Here is a 20,054-nt window from a genome sequence, read left to right as displayed (position 1 = left end):
CTCAGAGAAAAACATTCCAAAGGCAAAGACCATCTGTCTGATGACCAGAGAGGCCCCCTGGCTTTTGTCCCACAGCCACAGCCCGCACCTGGCCACACCAGACCTCAGAGAGGTGCTCCCAACGCACAGCCTGCATCAGCACGTCCTCCACGGAAAGAATCCAAAGCACAGCTGTCCGTCTACACTGCAGAGGCCACCACGCATCGTACCTACTGCTCCCTCTATGGTGGCCATTTAGAGTTTCCACAGCGCACTGCCGTCTAGCATCTCGCCTGTGCTCCCAACAGCCCTGAAACAGGGAAGGACTCTTCTTTTTCTTTTAATTTTTTTAATATTTTTTATTTATTTTTGAGAGACAGAGAGAGACAGCATAAGCAGGGGAGGGGCAGAGAGAGAGGGAGATACAGAATCTGAAGCAGGATCCAGGCTCTGAGCTGTCAGCACAGAGCCTGATGTGGGGCTCGAACCCACGAACTGTGAGATCATGACCTGAGCCGAAATCGGACCCTTAACCGACTGAGCCACCCAGGCGCCCTGGGGAAGGACTCTTCTGAGCTCAGAGACAAGAGACCAGAGGAGGTGAGTGGCCCGGCACGACCGCTACAAAAGAACTATTCCAGAGCCACGTCACATCTTCTGACGTCCAACCCAAAGCTCTGTCCACACCGCAGCACTGCAACTCTGATAGTAGATTATGATCACACCAAACAGACAGTCCCTGTGGAGAAGGCAAAAGGTAAGGGTTCTAGTTCTGTAAGCAACAGAAAATAAGTAAAGATTAAATAGAAGCCTGTTAGGACCACTATTTCAGGATGCTTCTTTAGAATAAAGGTATAATGGTAACACTCAATGGATATTTTTTTTATTTTTCTTAATGTGTATTTATTTTTGAGAGACAGAGAGAGACAGAGCATGAGTGAGGAAGGAGCAGAAGAGAGAGAGACAGACAGACTCTGAAGCAGATTCCAGGCTCTGAGCTGTCAGCATAGAACCTGATGTAGGGCTTGAACTCACAAACTGCAAAATCATGACCTGAGACAAGTCAGGCACTAACTGACTGAGCCACCCACACGTCCCGGACTCCATGAATAATGACTGAGGCCTTGCTATCTGACATGAATGATACAGGTCTGGGAATAAAATACTAAAAGAAAAATAAACACTGCAGTGTCTGTCCTTAAGGAGTTTATAGCTCGTCACCTAGAATGATCACTAAGAATGACAACAGCAAAACTAGTACTACCTGACATTAGCTGGGTACTTCCTGTGTGCCTGCCACTGAGTTTAGCAATTTATGTGTCTTAATTTTCTTCCTCCTCACGACAACCTTCTAAGGCAAGTATGTTCAGGCTTAGGGATATTAAGCAAATGACCAACTTTTCCTCAGAATAAAAGCCAAAGTCTTTACAAAGGCTTACTAGGTCCTAGGTGATCTGCCCTCCTCCAGACTGTGACCTCCCCTCCCACTCTTGCACTCCCTCACTTGGCCCTAAACACACTGCTGTCACTGTTCTTCCAACTCTCCAGGAATCCTCTGACCTCAGGGCCTTAGCACTGGCTGTTCCCTCTGCCCAGAACACTCATTTCTTGAGTCTGCTCCCAAAGCCTGCCTCCTTTGAGTCTTTGCTCAAATGTCATCTTCTGATGAGGACTTCCCCGAATGCACAATGTAAGTAAAACATCTATCATGTTCTAATACATTGGAGGGGGGAAAGTTACCTACTTATATATTGAGTTTGTATCTTCCCTAGTAGACTGTGAACCCTGTGAGATCAGATTTCTTTCCTCTGTTTTGTTTACTTGAGGGACCACGCCACTCCCAGGCCTGAGAATGGCACCTGGCACACAGGAGCTGCCAAAGACACTGGGACTGAATGACAGAGTGAATAACTGAGTGGTACCAGAGCTGTGAGGCGCACCGCCACAAGAGATGGACTTAGGATTCTCCAAGGTCCAGTCCCAGGTCTTGAGAATGAAAGTCAAGGAATGCCTTGTGTATCTGTCCTACAATGTTTCATAGCAATTAAATAACTTTTAAAAAGTTTAATGTTCATTTATTTATTTTGAGAGGGAGAAAGAGAGGCAAGCAGGGGACGGGAGGAGAGAGAAGGAGAGAGAGAATCCCAAGCAGGCTCCGCATTGTCAGTGCAGAGCCTGATGCAGGGTTTGAACTCACAAACTGTGAGATCATGACCTGAACCGAAATCAAGAGTCGGATGCTTAACCAGCAGAGCCACCCTGGTGCCCCAGCAATTAAATTACTTTAAATCAGATTTTAAACAGGGGCAGGTCTCTCTCTGGTGACCTGAGAGGGGAGGCAGAGCCAGCACAATCTCCAGCCCTTGCCTTGATGAAGAGGAGCAAAAAGAGTCGAGTCTCCGTGGAGGTCACTGATGGCCCTCAACACCGAGCCGCCTTCCTCTGTGCTCAGAGACTGTGCACCAGGTGAGCCGCTGGTGCAGCCTGTCACCCCAGGTGCTGGCGCACAGGACCTGGTGCACTGAGCAGGGCCCACAGAAACGCCCAGCTCACCACGCCCTGGAGTCAGCGCCACCAGCTCGGGGATAAAGAGCTGGAAGCAAAATCTGAAGAGAATTAACGATCTCGTTGAAGCAATGCTGTCTTCACAGACGAGCAGAATGCATGGGCAGCATGGGGATTCACAGGCAAACAGGGGACGTGGCCTAGTAAAGATGACCAAAGCTCCCAATGAAGATGTCAGTCATCCGGATTTCTCAGGGATCCAAAACCGTGACTGCTGTGAGGAAGCATGGGATGCGCGCACCCTGGGAAACAAACCAGAGCTGAATGCACCACCAAGGCACTGACGCCCTCCTTAAAGGCACCATTTCAGGGGCACCTGGGGGCTCAGTCGGTTAAGCGTCCAATTTTTGATTTCGGCTCAGGTCATGATCTCACGGTTTGTGGGTTCGAGCCCTGCATTGGGCTCTTCACTGTGTCAGGTGTAGCCTGCTTGGAATTCTCTCTCCCTCTTTTTCTGCCCCTTTGCCACTCATACTCTCTCCTTCCCTCTCTCTCTCTCAAAATAAAATGTAAAAAAATAAATAATCATTTCATATTACCAGTACTTCCTTGGGTTGTGTATTAATTGCTTTCCTAAAATGACCACTACTCGCCATTCTATTCTCTAACACTTCACTCTAACGCTCCAGGCTGGTTTCATTAAAAAAAAAAAAAAAAAGCCAATCTGTTTCAATTGCATAACAGCATATATAAGATAAAAGGGGGAGGGGGAGGAAGGGAGGGGGGATGGTCATGGTGAGGGGCACTTGTGGGGAGAAGCACTGGGTGTTACATGGAAACCAATTTGACAATAAACTATTTTTAAAAATGCGATCATGAACCTGTTGCACTACTGGCCTGGAATCCCATTTAGTTTGAACCATTAGCAGGAAATAGCCAAATGGCCGAAATGCGTAATGAGGCAAAAATATCATAATGAATAGACTTGACCTTGGGGATACTCAAACTATAACAGGTGATGTTTTCTTGGCTATCATTTCCAGCCTCTAATGATGGGGGGCAAATGATTAAGTCTTCATAATACCTGCTTTAAGAAAGAATAAAGAAAAAGCCCATGGATTAATGGTTTTCTGCCTACAATTTACCAGCAAGTTCACTGATTAAGTGCTGTTTGTTGTTGTATTGTTAGTCACCTATTTAAGCCAAATACTTCAAATCACAGAACTACTCTGAAACTGTTCTTTTCATATTTTATTTTAGATGTTTCACCTGTTTCAAATAATTTACACTACATGCAGGAGTGCTCATGGATGTACACAGGGCAAGATGGGAGGTCAGATCAGAGTGAGGGCACCTTCTGGCCCCAGGACTCGTGATCTGCAAGACCTGCCATGTGACACTTTAGCCATGACCTGTTTTCCTTCATCACACTGTCTACTGTCCCGTTTTTGGCAATTCTAATGTCCCCCTCCCCATCGGCACACAAACAGAAGGATGGAAGGTCAAGTTTATTTTTTTAATAGTTTATTGTCAAATTGGTTTCCATACAACACCCAGGGCTCTTCCCCACAAGTGCTCTCCTCGATTACCACCACCACCCTTTTCCCCTCGCCCTCCCCCTTTAGCCCGCGATTCATTTTCAGTATTCAATAGTCTTTTATGGCCATTTGTAGCAAAGTGGATGGACCTCAAGGGTGTCATGCTACGTGGAAGGTCAAGTTTAAAACAGGTGTAACAAAGGCCCATCTTTGAGGCCATCAGATGACTAAGTCAAAGCTAGCAGGACTGCCTGAACATGGAGGATCTGCACCACCTGGGTGATGGGACCCGAGGAGGCACCCATGGGACCACATGCCCAGGTGACCCTTTCCCACTAGTTTAGAGAATGTGAGCATCATTCCTCTTCAATATGCTGATCCATGATTGATGTGACATTGATCGAGAGCCATGTGGGTTTACCTGGAATGTATGGGCCAGACAAGGTACCTGGAAGGGGCATCAGGGAGATGAAGACCCCAAGAGCTTATGGTCCAACAGAAGGTTCAGGCATATGAACTTGGACTCCCTTGAGCAGTCTATGTGCAACCAACACCCTGCCTGGATGCAAGTCAACTATTACAATAATGTGTTTGAGGAGTTTAAGTCCCTAATGCTGAGAGGGAAATGGGCTTGACGATGCAGGTCTGATTGAGCAGATGATGAGTGGATCTCAGAGCTCGTCCCTTGGAGGCAACAGCAACAGCTCTCAGCAGAGCAAAGGCAGCAGAAAAAAGTTTTCTGGTGAAAAGTGGATCAGCGGATCAACCAGTTCTGGTGTCAGATGGTACAGCCAGCTAAGAGGCTTGAGCCAAATCCCTTGCCTGCTCGGGACACACATTCCTCCTGCGTTAAGTGAGGGCCTGTGGTGCAGCATCCCCAGCCTCCTCCAGCTCTGGGATTTTGGCTTCTACTTACAGCCACATGGTTTTCACTGACGTTGTTTTCAGAGGGCCCAGGGAAGTAACCTGCAGCCACCTCTCTCTCATTTATACCCATTACTCAGTGGGCAGAGTCATCCAGAGAATGGCAAGGGTGTCTGAGGAGCCCGGACCCAAAAAAGCCCAGAAGGAGAACCTGTATGTGCCGATGGAGCTCGTGATATGACACAGGCCATAAAGGTCATGAGGGGACATGGTGGACTCACGGCTCTTACAAAGGAGTTAGGAGGAAGATGTAAGCACAGAAGAGAAAGAACTCAGGGGCATTTGTGTGTGGTATTAAGAAGTAAGTAGAGGGGCGCTCAGGGGGCTCAGTCGGTTAAGCATCCGACCCTTAGTTTCTGCTCAGGTCATGATTTTGAAATTTGTGGCTTTGAGCATCCCCCCCACCCTGCAATCAGCACAGAGCCTGCTTGGGATTCTCTCCTTGCCCCTCCCCTGCTTGTGCACTCTCTCTCTCTCTCAAAATAAACTTTAAAAAAAAAAAAAAGAAAGAAAGAAAAAAAGCAGAAGAATCTCCTGCGCCATTGCTTTAATAATTTTCCTAAGCAGAAAAATCAATGAAGGAATTTTTTAATGCAGATGCTGACGCAGGTGTCCATATCATAGGAAGAAAGTGCGCCTTATTGAGCAAGAAACAAAACCAGACCCTTAAAGAGGTACTTGTCAACCTCAGCACTATTGACTCTTTGGGCTGGAGAATTCTTGATTGGTGGGGGCTGCCCAGGATGTTTTCTCAGCATCTCGGATCTCTACTAACTAGATGCCAGAGCAGTGCCAGCAGGACCAGTTGTGACAACCAAAAATGTCTCCAGATGTCGCCAGTGTCCCCCTGGAAGAAAATCACTCCCGGTTCAGAACCACTGCCCTGAAGGAACAGATTGATGCATTTCACTCCAACAAAATGTTTGAAAAATCCATTTGACTCTATAAATCAAGTCAAAAGGCAACAACATGATGGAGAAAAATCTGTACAACATATTACAAAGGACTAAATCCCTTATTACAGAGATTCTTACAGATCAATGAAAGCACCTCAGTAAAAAAGGGCACAGAAATAAGCAATACACAGAAAGATGTGTACAAAAAGTCATGTCTTTTTAAAAATGTTGTGGAACACAAAGCACAATCCCATGTACTTATTTCTATGTGGATAAGTGCACACACAAATTTTTACAACCATAATGGACCATCATTTTAGTAATTGGAGCAGCAGAATCAAGTAAGGAACTTTTTAATTTTTTTAAAGGAGGGGCAGAGAGGGAGGGAGAGAGAATCCCAAGCAGGCTCCATGCTATCAGCACAGAGCCCAATGCGGGGGTTGAACTCACAAACCGCAAGATCATGACCTGAGCCAAAACCTAGAGTTGGGATGCTTAACCGATGGAGTCACCCAAGTGCCCCGAGGAACTTTTTTAAACTACAGATTCCCTCACCATAGGCTGTTAATAAAAAACCCCAAGGGTGAGCCCAGAAACCTGTATCAGTTAGCGTTCCCCAGGTGATTCTGACCTACCTGGTCCACACCCCAAAATTGAGAATTTGTTGGTATAGAGCAGGGTTGTCCCACTACAACTGCAGGCCAAGCCCAGCATGTTTTTGGAAATAAAGTTTTGTTGGAATACGGCCACAGTCATCTGTTTACATCTGACCGCTTTGCGCTACATCAGCAGTAGAGGGAGTGCCAAAGAGAATATCTGGCCCAGAAAACTTCTACAGCCTTTCTTATGTGGCCAATCCCTCATCTAGAGGATACTGACTTCGGGCTTCACAAAAGGGAAAAACCAGGTACGTGGGCTCATCTAGGAAGACTTTGACAAAGAAAAGCTTGAACAGCCATGATAAAGCTGATAACAATTACATTTATTTTTTTCTCCCCACCCAACTCCCTTACTGGGCTGGCACACACCAGTTTTAAATTACAGAAGGGCCTCTTGCAACACAACTTAGGGCAAAGAAGACACCAGACACTCTTCTAATCGTAACTCTGTGCAAGCACTGGGCAGAACGAGTCTTGGCATTATAAAAGGGGCACTTTCTAGAGAGTCCACCACCACGCCAGGCCACTGTAAAGGGTCACACACACACCTGCCCTTCACTGGAAGGAATGTGGGGCTTCTCTCCCTCCCCTCCCACCCATCCACTGAACTAAATGAACACGAGTGATAGGGAGCCCACTGCTAGATACAGAAACAGGCAGAGCCCCAGAAGAAGGTGGGTGGGGAAGAGTGACCCAGACCAGGGGCTTTGAAATAGCAGAAGAGAGTCTACATGTGTGCCCTGGGAAAGAGGGGCCATGAGAAAGATGACCCCAGAATTTGGAGCATAGGGTTTCTGGAAAAATGCTACTGAGCATCTGCTTTATGAAAGCCTGTGATCTTACTCCTGCTTGTAGGTGATCCTGGATGGACAAGGCAAGGAAGTTTCCTGGGACTCACTGTCCTCGAGTGTGAAAGGAAAAAGGAGGGAATTAGCGAGCCCTAGGGTCCCTTCAGTTCTCAAATGAGGTTTCTCTGTCCAAAATAGCAATTGCACTGGCTAGAAATGTCTTCTTCATGCTGAAAGACAAATGAACACTGTTGGAATCCAACTGTCACAGCGTATTTGCCTTAAAAAGGAATTTTTCCCACTTTGTTCAATAAAGATCTCAATTCTAGTCCAACACCAACTGCTTACCCCACGAGAGTAAAGATGTGGGAAAAAAAAGAACCACTAAAGTGCTTATGCCAGTAGCAGACTCTGCCAGGAAATGCATCCATGAGTTTTTCCCCAAATCCAAATAATAAAAATGCTCATTCACTTTACGGAATCAAGAGCTACGTGCCTTAATAAAATACACATTCTCCTGCTTTGGTATTTGTTCACCTCTGAACAAAGTCTAGATTGACTTGAAAAATGATTCCCAAACTAATCTGGCAGTCCATTTTCCTCCTGAATTCTGCGTTGACTTTCTTGAAATCAGCCTGTCCTGATTTTCACATGTGGGTGGAGTCACATCTTGTAAGTAGGCTAAGAGGAAATACAAGCAGAACTCAAATCTCTGACTGTGAAATGAGTACCTTAAAAATAAACTACTACATGTCTAATTATTCTCCCACTTTTTCATAGCATCTCTTTAAAACACGCTCTGTTTGGAAACGATTTTGAGATTGCACTGCGTTTGCTTTCGTCTGGCTAACACACTCAGTCCACACAGTCACACTGATGATGCCTTAAGCCCAGCTCAGTCACAGATCCATCGATTTAAAATAACTGTTCTTCAAAAACCTGGCCAACCCTTTGCCCCTTGAGTCCCATTCTCAGCTAAGCCCTCAGGGATCACACAAAACTGCATTTACCGGGGCGCCTGGGTGGCCCAGTTGGTTGAGCATCCGGCTTCAGCTCAGGTCATGATCTCACAGTTTGTGGGTTCGAGCCCCATGTCGGACTCCATGCTGACAGCTCAGAGCCTGGAGCCTGTCTTTGGATTCTGTGTCTTTCTCTCTCTCTGACCCTCCCCTGCTCACGCTCTCTCTCTCTCTCTCTCTCTCTCTCTCTCTCTCTCTCTCTCTCTCTCAAAAATAAAAACATTAAAAAAAAATTTTTAAACACATTTGCGGCACAGGCACCCAGCCTCACATGCAAGGGTTGTTCTTCCCTTTTCCTTTTTATCATTCCGACCAGTTTCTTGAGTCAGAAACGTACTGAACAATTCCAGCACACACATTTCTTGTTCCGCCTCTCATCAGAGACACTCATACCTCCTGACAAACCGTTTTCACAAAACAATAACGCCATAAATCCAGGAAATATGTCAACTTTTCTCTCCCTGCCGACTCAGGAAAAGAAGGGTGCATGTAGCAGACTGGGAATGAAACTTCCTATAAAGGTCTTAGCATCATCACAACTGATCCAGGGAACACATTTTACTAAACTAAACATTCACTTGGAGTGAAGACTGTTCGCAAACTAGGAATAGAAAGGTACTTCGTTAATTTACAAGTAAACCTTCCACAAATGCTGCACTTATTGGTGAAGTGGTGAAAAGCTTCTCACTGAAACGGAGAACGGGGCCAGGATGCTAGCTGTCACCGTGTCCGCTGAACATCATACTGAAGGTCCTAGGCAGCCCCGCGAAGCAAGAATGAAAAGAAACAGGACAGAAACTGTTGGGATTCATAGACCATATGATGAGGCATGTGAATAAATTATTAAAATATGAAACTTCAGCAAGTTTGCTGTACACAGGATCAAAAAAATTGTAATGCACCTCTATGTATCAGAAATGAACAAAAACTAATTTTAAAAGGTTTTTTACCTTTAAAGGCTGTAAAGGCTGTTTACAATATACCCTCCAAAGTCCCCAGAAACTTAGGGATAAATCAAATGAAAGACGTCTATGGCCTCAACAAAGAAAACTATAAACTAGCAAAACAGTATTGAGGAAAAAAATGTGTAAATGGGGGGCTACTGTAGTCATAGATTTGAAACTCAGTATTGTAAGGATTCTGACTTTCCCCAGAGTGATCTGCAGATTCAATGGAATTGCAAAAAAAAAAAAAAAAAAAAAAAAAATCACAACGGTTTTTTTTCTGTTCTTGTGCAAAATGGCCTCAAATAGTCCAAACACTCTTGAATAAGAACAATATGGGAGGGCTTGCTCTATAAGAAATCAGGAATTTCTTTTTTGTATGTTTATTTATCCTTGAGAGAGAGTGGGTGTCGATGGGGGAGGGTCAGAGAGAGATGGGGACAGAAGATCTAAAGCAGGCTCTGTGCTGACAGTGGTGAGACCAATGTGGGACTCAAACTCAGGAACCGTGAGATCATGACCTGGGGCCAAATTCAGATACTCAACCTACTAAGCCAGCCAGGTGCCCCCAAATTAGGATTTTCTATGGTCACTGGAACACTGGAATGGAGAGTTAAAAACTAGAAAGATCATATATGATCACTTAATTTATGGAACAGGGTAGAGCAATATAGATAGTCTTTTCATCAAATTGATGTCCATATGGGTAAAAAAAATTAAGCTTGACTCCTCCCTCACCTCATCCAGAAAATTAAATTGAAGTGAATTATAGACCTAAAATGAAAGGCACAAAAAATAATAAAGCTTCAAAATGCTAACAGCCGAAAATCTTCATGATTTTAGAGTGAATAAATATTTAATAAACAGGACACAAAGAGCACTCAGTATAAAGGAAAAATGATTAATGAATTGGACTACACCAGGATTACAAACTTCTTTTTGCCAAAATACACCAATAAAAGAGCCAAATGGAAGCAACAGATTGAATGAAGGTATTTGCAATACATGAAAACCACAAAGAAGGGCTCATCTCCAGAATAAAGAATCCTCTACATTATTGAAGAGGTGTGGTGGAGACGCCATAGAAAAATGGGCAAGAAACCTGAATAGGCACACCACAGAAAATGGTCTCCAAATGGCCAAAAAAATATTTAAAAAGTTCCTCAACATCATTACTAATGAGAGAGAGGCAAATTGAAATCACAATAAGAGATCACTACACATTTACAAGAATGACAAAACTCAAAAGACTGACAAGTGTCCATGAGGATTTCATACAATAGGAAGAATAAACCAGTGATGGAGCGTATGTTAGGTCAACTGCTTTGGAAACTACTGGACATTATCTCCTGAGGCTGCATGAATATTCACCTTCTGACCTAGAAATCCACACCTAGATGTATGACAAATAGAAAATCAAGAAAATGTGTACCGACGGACATACACAAAATGCTCATATACCCCTTCATAATTACCAAAAACCACTCAAATATCCACTGAGTAGAATATATAAATAAATTGTAGTGTACTCAGACCAAAAATACTATCCAGCAATGAAAAAGAAAAAGCTCTAGTCTTACACAACAACATGAATAAATTGCCCAACACAACATTGTTTCCGTGTGTATAAAGATGACAAACAGCAAAACCAAACGATGCAAGTCAGGACTGTGGTTACCTCCAGGGAGAAGGAAGAGGTTGAGGGGGTTGGGGTGTCAGAAAGAGGCTGGAGGGCACCGTTCTCAGTCTTGACCTGATCAGTAGTTACCAAGCCGATAATATGATAATGCTTTGAGCTGTACATGTTTGGTTTGTGCATCTTTCTGTATAAGTGTTATGCTTTACAGTTAAAAATAATTTAATACCTACCATACATACATATCTGGGCTATTTTGAGCCACGAGGCAGTTAAAGGCAAGCCCCATCTTTTGGAGTCTGCTTAACCTTAATTCACGATGCCTTTTCCCAATCAGTCTGTTGCGCCACCATCCAACACACCTTAAAAACAGTGCCCTGCACAGTAACATCCTAATTTTTAACATACCAATCACATGAATTCTATTAGCTTAGAGTTTTGTTCTTAAAATACAGGTTAATTTCTTATTTTTTTAAATGTTTATTTATTTATTTTGACAGAAAGAGATAGGGGGTGAGCAGGGAAGGGGCAGAGAGAGAGGGAGGGAGAGAATCCCAAGCAGGCTACGCACTATCAGCACAGCGTCCCCTGTGGGGCACGAATGCAAGAACCATGAGACCATGACCTGAGCCAAAATCAAGGGTCGGACACTTAACCAACTGGGCCACCCAAGTTCCTGCTGACTAATTTTTTAAATTAATAATAATTTCTATATCTAGCAATGATATAATGAAAGAAGCAATCTCATTGGCTCAAAATAGCCATTATGGAAAAGGCTTGGTAATGTATCTAGAAATAGACAGATGAATGGCACAAGCCCTAAGGTTAGTGATGAATGGAGTACCAGATGAATAAACCATGACTTTGTCAACATGAAGTCAGAGCCATGGAATATGCATACAGGATGCTGTGAGGACTCACGGTGGCAATTCAGAAAATCTTCCCGTGTAAAGTAAGCCTCAAGGGTCAAGAAGGAGCAAGAAAAGGGGCTTCTGCTAGGGACAGCAGCAAGTACAAAAGCCCTCAGGGGTTAAGGAGGTGGAATATGAAGAAAGTTGTAAGTTCTTCTACTCAAGTAAAGAACAGGCCACATGCCAAGCAAGCTTCCTAGGACGTGTCCTTGCCGTCTACCAACTCTTGTGGCCAGTAGGACAACCTAAGGGAGGGAGGGAGGTAACCGTCCTTGGCAGGAGGCCCTTCCAAAGACTGTCTTGTCAAGGGCAGCATCAAGTGCACCCCTACAGTGAGAGCTCCCTGCACTCAGAGTCCCCCTTCCTGAAAGAACCCTGGAGTCTCTGGCAAAGGTGATGAAGCATACTTGACTTTGCCCAAATGCAAGTATAAGGCTCCTTCCTGACTCTCCTCCCAGGGGTGGGCCCTGAAGACGGGCCCACAAATTTCACAGAGACTCTCCCCGAGTCCAGTGGCCACCTGAGGCCCCAAGGGGCCAGGGCAGTAGCAGGAATTGAAATGCAGCAGCCTCTGTGTTTTTCTCCTGGGTTTGGCCTCTGTTCTAGAAGCCTTAGGAAGCCAGGGAAATAAGTTAAGCCAGGGTAGGGACTCCAGTCAGTCTCCCATTTTCAAAAGAGCCTTTCACTCTTGTTGGGGATCCCAAAGGTAGTCTCCAAATATTAAAATGTATTCACTCCGTCATCTCTTAAAATAGGCATAAATGACAAAAGCCATGTAGGTGGGGTGGCGAGGGGCTGATGAACCAGACACAGAGCAGGCACTCAATAAATATCTATTGTCCAAATCCAAGAAAGGGCACTGCTTTCTTTTAGAGCATCCTTCATTCGGAGCATTGCCCACCAGGCACAGGGCTCTGTATCTGCCAGGCTTAGTCGCCCAGGATCCTTCTGTAAAGCTGGCAGAGAAGTCGGTGGATGCCCACAATACCAGGTGAAGGAGTGAAAGGCAGGCTAACCTTATTTGGGAAAGGCTCCTGCTTTAAACTGTAATGTGCTTCATATGCCTGCGTACCTGCTGGCCTCTTAACTACTTTGATGTGTGTTTTTTCTCTCTGCGGGCACAAAAATGTCCTTTGCTCTCTTTTCAGTTTTTCTAACCTTAAGTGGGAACAGCTGCTCTAATTTTAATACCCATCTGCTCCCAGAGAGGAGGACCAGAATCGGTGGCTCTGCAGATAAATCTAAAGTCTTCGTCGTGTCCCTCACTGACCTGGGGATAAGCCTTCTAGAATCAGCAGGCTTCATGTAAGCAGCTTCACTGAAATCAAAGATAAAAAGGAAAAAATAAAATTCAAGCCTTCAAAAGAGCAGGCCTTAGATATCCAGTAGCAATTGTTTTTAATTTACTTTTTCATGTTGAATTTATTTTGAGAGAGGGAAGAGAAGGAGAGAGGCATGCGGGGGGAGGGAGAACAGAGAGAGGGGTTGAATCCCAAGTAGACTCTGTGCCACACTGCCAGCGCAGAGCCCGATGTGGGGCCCAAACTCACTAACCATGAGATCATGACCTGGACGCTCAACCTTCTGAGCCACCCAGGCACCCTACAACTATCTTTAAATCCACAAAAGCCAAAGACCCCCAAACTGCATGTGTGCTCAGATTAGTCATTTCATGGCGTGGTTGGAAAGAAGCTCTCCAATTGGCCAGCAACATCTACTAAAAGGCCTGGGCTTTTTCCAGAAAGAGACTGGGAGGCCTTTTTCAGGCAGAAATGGCAGAAAAAATAAAAGCAAAACTTATAAAGGAAAGGAGAAAGCAGCACTGAGAATGAAAGAGGCCCTCCGTAAAAACCTGACCAATGAGAAACGGCCATGAGGGTGAGCACAGAACCAAGGATGGTCAGCAACAGAGGCTGGCGTCTCCGCCATCAGGCAGTTAGGGCAGGGAGTGGGGGGATCAGGAACAAATCCTCACCTAAACTTCGCCGCCCTGGGGACACAGGACAGCTCTACGGGGAAGCAGACCAGAGGACCTTCTAGCTGTCCTTCAGGGCGTTGTCTTCTAAGACACAGAGCAGGTTCTTCCACCCTGAGAAGCTACACCTCAAGTCAACAGACAGCTGCTGCCTGTGTTATGTCCCCAGAGGCAGTACGAGGTTCCAAGAGCTTAGAGGAACTCTACAACACTGATCACCCCAATTATCTCCTTAAAAACACAAGTATGTAGCATTTCCGGTTAAGGCATGAAATGAGAAGGGAAGTAAAACCTTCTCAGTAAAACCTGGAGAACTGTTAGTAAAGCATCACATGTGGATGTAAAAGGGTTTTCAGCAAACTGAGTTTGGAGCACAGAGCCTCCTCTGAACTGTTTGAGAATGTTGATAAAAACCAATGCCACTGAGTAACGCTTGCCAACGTGGACTATGTGAACTTCCTTGTACATAAAGATCATAGATCTCATGGCTTTTCTTACATATGTAAGTGCTGTGGGCACCCAGGAAAGAAAAAGCTTTATTGATGGAAAACTTCAGTATTCAGGACTATTATTATAAGAACTGAACTGGTGGGCAGGCCCTTCTCCAGCTAAAAACCATATAAAAGTATTATATAAAATAGCAAATGCTTTCATTCAAAGGTGAGCTTTAAAGGGAGGTGAGAGGGGCGGCTGGGTGGCTCAGTTGGTTAAGCACCCATCCGACTTCGGCTCAGGTCATGACCTCACAGTCCATGTGTTCGAGCCCCGCATCGGGCTCTGTGCTGACAGCTCAGAGCCTGGATCCTGCTTCAGATTCTGTGTCTCCCTCTGTCTCTACTCTTCCCCCACTCATGCTCTGTCTCTCTCTATCTCTCAAAAATAAATAAAAGTTTTAAAAATTTTTTTTAAATTAAAATAATAAAAGGAAGTAGGAGAGAAGGGGAATCCTTAAGTTTCAGAAATGATAGAACTCATGACTAGAGCCATTAGCAGAAGATACTGCATGGACCGAAGGGGTTATAAACCTGGAAATAAGACCTAAGGACTGGGGGTTTGTGAATCTATGACTGGGCCCACACATAAAACCTCTGAAAGCCACCCTGTCTGGTTTGTTTGTTTGTTTATTTGTTTGTTTTATGGTGGGTGGGGGAGGTGCTGGGACACCCGACTGGCTCAGCTGGTTAAGTGTCCGACTCTTGATTTTTGCTCAGGTCACAATCTCATGGTTCGTGGGTTCAAGCCCTGCATCAGGCTCCATGCTGACAGCACTGAGCCCACTTGGGATTCTCTCTCTGTTCCTCCCCCTGCTCACACACACACTCTCTCTCAAAATAAATAAACTTTAAAGAACAAACAAAAAACCAAAACAAAAGACGCTGACATCTTCTCCAGGGTCTTTGGATGAAAAAAGACTACCCAAGAGTGATCAAAACCTCCCATATGAATGCCTGATGTGATTAACGTCCCTCTGATATGGGAATCCTGGGTCAAAGACCGGCAAAGTGATGGGGCACCTCTTTCACACACACACACACACACACACACACACACACACACACACGCACGCATGCACACACGCATGTACACACGCAGACACTTACCAACACGAGCTCACACTAACAAATTACAGACCACACAGAAAAAAAACCACCATCAACATGTGGAACTGTGGGTAAAGAGTTAACCAAACCCTTCCCCTACTACATAAACATACATTTATGTATTTTAAGATAAAATAAGATGCTTAAGGGGCGTCTGGGTGGCTCAGTCAGTTAAGCATTTGACTCTTGATTTTGGCTCAGGTCATGATCTCACGGTTCTGAAGTTCCCCTCCTCAGGTTCTGCACTGACAGTGTGGAGCCTGCTTGGGATTCTCTCTCCCTCTCTCTGCCCCTCCCCCACTCTTGCACACACACTCTCTCTCTCACACTCTCAAAATAAATAAATAAACATCTTTTTAGAAAATAAGATGTTTAAACTATATTTGAAACTTTTTTATGATGTCCCACTTAAATTTACTTCTTTGATTAACTGTCCTGATTAACTGTTGATACTTTTGATAAGAGGGCTGCTACCAAAGAATACGTAGAGCTGGGGGTACCTGAGTGGCTCGGTTGGTTAAACAGCCTACCTCAGCTCAGGTCATGATCTCACAGTTCGTGAGTTTGAGCCCTGTGTTGGGCTCTGTGCTGACAGCTCAGAGCCTGGAGCCTGCTTCCGATTCTGTGTCTCTGTCTCTCTCTACCCTTCTCCCTCTCATGCTCTGTCTCTCTTTCTCTCAAAAATAAATACACATTTTTTTAAAAAACTTAAAGAATACACATAGCTGATAAAAGCTACAATTTCTGATGGTTTACACCGTGCATAACACAGCTCCCAGTGGTTTCCATGTGTCCTCTCGTTTCACCTTTGCTATAAGCCTATGTAGTGTGTACTATTATCTCTGTCACATCTCTGAGGCTCGGAGCAGTAAGGCACCTTGTCCACGGCCATTGGCTAGCACATCATGAGAATGCTAATCCAGGCAAAAAGACAGAACTTCATCCAAAATCCCATATTCTTTTTTTCCTCCTAATTTGTCAAACTATCCAAAAACTCAAACAGAAGAGGAGAAGAGGAAAAGATCAAGTATTTCCAGGATAATTTAAATAAAAATGAGGACAGGGGCGCCTAGGTGGTTCAGTCAGTTGGGCGTCCGACTTCAGCTCAGGTCATGATCTCAGTCTGTGAGTTCGAGCCCCTCGTTGGGCTCAGTGCTGACAGCTCAGAGCCTGGAGCCTGCTTCAGATTCTGTGTCTCCCTCTCTCTCTGACCCTCCCCTGCTCACAGTCTCTCTGTCTCTCTCAAAAATAAATAAGACATTAAAAAAAAGAAAAATGAGGACATATTTTCTCCACCAGATATAAAAACTTATTTTGGAGCTATAATCATAGCAGTCTAGGACCAGCACAGATAGACAAATAGAATTATGTATCAGAAAAGAGAGCACAGAGATATACCAGAGAAACCAAAGAAGCAGCATGTAACAAAGAAGACATTAAAAAGTAGTGCAGAAAGGATACACTATTTAGTGTACCTGAATAAACTGCTAATCCCTGTGGCTAAAATAAATATGTGACTCATGCCATACACACTCACACAAAAGTGAATCTCAGTAGTGCCTGGGCGGCTCAGGTCATGATCTCGTGGTTCATGATTTCGAGCCCCATATCGGGCTCAGTGCCAACAGCTCAGAGCCTGGAGCCTGCTTTGGATTCTGTCTCCCTCTCTCTCTGCCCCTCCCTTGCTCGAGCTCTGTCTCTCTATCTCAAAAATAAACATTTTTAAAAGTTAATCTTAGATGTATGTTGTATCAAAAGGTTAAAGACATAACTATTAAAAGTTAGGTCAGCAGTCTCTAAGTTACCGGTTATGGACCAAATCTAGCCCCATTGCTTGATTTCAGCAATAAAGTTTTATTAGAACACAGTCACACCCATTACTATATGTATTGTGCATAGCTGCTTCCCACAGAGTTGAGTAGTTGCAACAGAGGAGGAATGGGCATTAAAAGCTAAATATTTATTCTCTGGCCCCCTGCAGAAAAAGTTTGCAGATCCCTATTCTATTTAGAAATACAGGAGAAAATGTTAATGACATCAAGTTTGGAAAGAATCTCTTGAGTAAGACTCATATAGGATGAATATAGTAAACTATGTGAAAATTTAAGTGAATGAACTAGAGAGACATCTGAGAACCACAGACAAGGCACAGTGGTGAGTTGAAGAGGCGGGGAAAGCTAACTGCAGAAGAACAGATTCAATAGGACTCTTCTGTGTACATTTTAGACCTATGCTGTAAAAATAAGCACACATAGAGAAGGCTTATATACCAACTCATGATTACAATTGTTTCTGGCTGGAGAGGTGGGAAATGGGGTTGGGGGAAGTAGAAGAGTGGGGGTGAGGATGGGGGGTTTTAATATATCTGTCTTTTTTGTTTTTTAAAAAAAACTGAAGCAGTGGTACCTGGGTGGCTCAGTTAGTTAAGCGCCCAACTCCAGCTCAGGTCGTGATGATACAGCTTGTGAGTTCAAGCCCCACGTCAGGCTCTGTGCTGACAGTTCAGAGCCTGGAGCCTGCTTCAGATTTTGTGTCTCCCTCTCTCCCTGCCCCTCCCCCACTTGCACTTTGTCTGTCTCTCTCAAAAATAAATAAACATTAAAAAAAATGTTTTTAACTGAAGCATATAGGACAGAATAATGTTCCTGAATCTCAGTGGTAGATGCTGATTATATTATCTCTGTGTATATTTCATTTATTGCTATGTGCTTATTTCACAATAACAATTTAATTTAAAATGTGGTCTTCATCAGTGAGAAAATATTTATTGAGAACCTTCTATGGGCCAGAACTTGCTCTAGCAACAGAGCTTGGCAAACTGTGGTCCACAGGCTGAATCCAGTGCTTGTGTCTGCACAACCTGAGGTAAGAAGGACTTTCACGCTTTTAAAAGGTTAGAGAAATCCAAAGAAGATTCATCTTTCATATTATGCTAAAATTGTTTAAGATTCAAATTTCAGTGGACATCAATAAAGTTTTATTGGAACACAACCATGGGTATTCATTTACTTATCCTTTATTTGGCTGCTTTCATCTTACATCAACAGAGTTGAGGAGTCTAAACAGAGAGTGTGTGGCCCACAGAGCCAAAAATATTTACTCTCTGGTCCTTCACAGAGGGTGTCTGCTGACCCCTGACACAGGCCCTGGGAATGAGCAGAGCCTCTGTTCCCACAGTGTTGGGGGGTGGGACACAGACACCACAGACATATTAGCACCGTCACAAACCATTGCTTATGAGTGTCACCTCAGGTAGGAAAAGACCAAGACAATTTTCTTGCATGGATTATACAACCCACTTTTTATTACTTTAATAAAAAATAAAAGCTGGGTGCTTGGGTGGCTGAGTTGGTTAAGCATTCACCTCTTGGTTTTTTTGGCTTAGGTCATGATCTCATGGCCATGAGATCAAGCCCCTCATTGGGCTCCATGCTGGGCATGGAGCCTGCTTAGGATTCTCTCTCTCCCTCTCACTCTGTTTCTTTCTTTCTCTCTCTTGCTCTCAAACCAAACAAACAAAAAATCCCAAGCAATAACAACAACAAAAAGCTAAATAATTGTAGAGCCCCCTCCATGGAGGCAAGGATAATGTCTGGACATATTTTTCCTATCTTCTCCTTCCCCAGCATTATATCAGATTCACTCATCAGGTGGAAATATTCAGAGCATGAAATTTCATCACACAAGAAATTTCAGAAGGAAACTCAACCCATTTTGCAAAAACTATGATGGGAATTAAAATAACTGTATAATTATAGAGATGATTCTTTTAGTGGTGTCTGTGTCTCTGGTTCTGTTCAGAGTAAAAATATTAAAACTGTGACCTGGGAGCATTTGCTTTGATGATGAAAAGTTCTCAGATTCGGGAATCAGCCACACCCAATAAACCCAAGTGCAGTTCTGAAAATATACATGAAGGATGTGTGCCCTTTGTCAACGAAGAGTGTGATAATACAGAAAAGGCAGTACTTGTGCCCCCCTGGGCTCTCCTGCAGAAGTCATATGAAACATTCAAAATAGCTTCAAAGTCCATGAGCACTGAAGAAGACGGTGGTTTCCTGGAGAGCAGTAAGGTCACTTAGAAGATGATGGTTAGACACTTAGAAAGTTGCTCATTCTCTGTTCATAACTGGATCCACATTCAGAAGGATGGTGCCATGTCCCACACCATCTACAGAGGAAAGGTGGCCCAGTAAGTACGTAAGGGTGGCCCAGTGTCCCGCAGAGCACCAAAAATGGGTTGTGATTTGTTCCACTTGGCCACGCACAGAGTATCATGCCCTTGACCACCACCAGTGCACTGGAAGACCACTCTCTAGGACTGGGGTCTGGGCTGGGGTCCTTTCCTGATACTTGTCCCCACTGGGTAACCCTGAGTTTGCTTTCCATGCCTGTCAAACAGCAACAGCAGTACATACATTGTGTGCATCCACAGTTCCCAACTGTGTACCAAAACGTCATGGGTGCTGCAGTGAAGGCAAGGGAGCACTGAGGATCACAGATCTTTTTATTTTTTTTTTTTAATTCTTCAAGGCAAACACAGGATAGGCACTTCTGCCAAACATCATGAACTGCCCCACAGAGGTAGTTCCTGGTTCCAACATTAGACTCCACTATATTTTTTGATGATATCATGTCTTGCCAAAGCTGGGTTTTCCACAAACGGAAGTCAACATGGA

The 20,054-nt window shown here is 44.2% G+C and overlaps 1 protein-coding gene across 1 annotated transcript in view; it reads right to left on the bottom strand.

Annotated features, from left to right (window-relative positions):
* Positions 1-20,054, bottom strand: part of DNER (delta/notch like EGF repeat containing) — a 292,299-nt gene that overhangs the window by 183,329 nt on the left and 88,916 nt on the right. The window contains exons 2-3 of the mRNA XM_029932873.1: positions 2,347-2,572; positions 705-751 (exon numbers count right to left, since the gene is read on the bottom strand). Coding sequence (XP_029788733.1) covers positions 705-751; positions 2,347-2,572 — 273 coding nt within the window. The remainder of the gene's footprint in view (positions 1-704; positions 752-2,346; positions 2,573-20,054) is intronic.

Source organism: Suricata suricatta, chromosome 3, assembly GCF_006229205.1.
Source record: "Suricata suricatta isolate VVHF042 chromosome 3, meerkat_22Aug2017_6uvM2_HiC, whole genome shotgun sequence".
Classification (NCBI taxonomy): Eukaryota; Metazoa; Chordata; class Mammalia; order Carnivora; family Herpestidae; genus Suricata; species Suricata suricatta.
The sequence above is the reverse complement of the archived record's forward strand: the minus strand, read 5'-3'. Positions and strand labels throughout refer to the sequence as shown.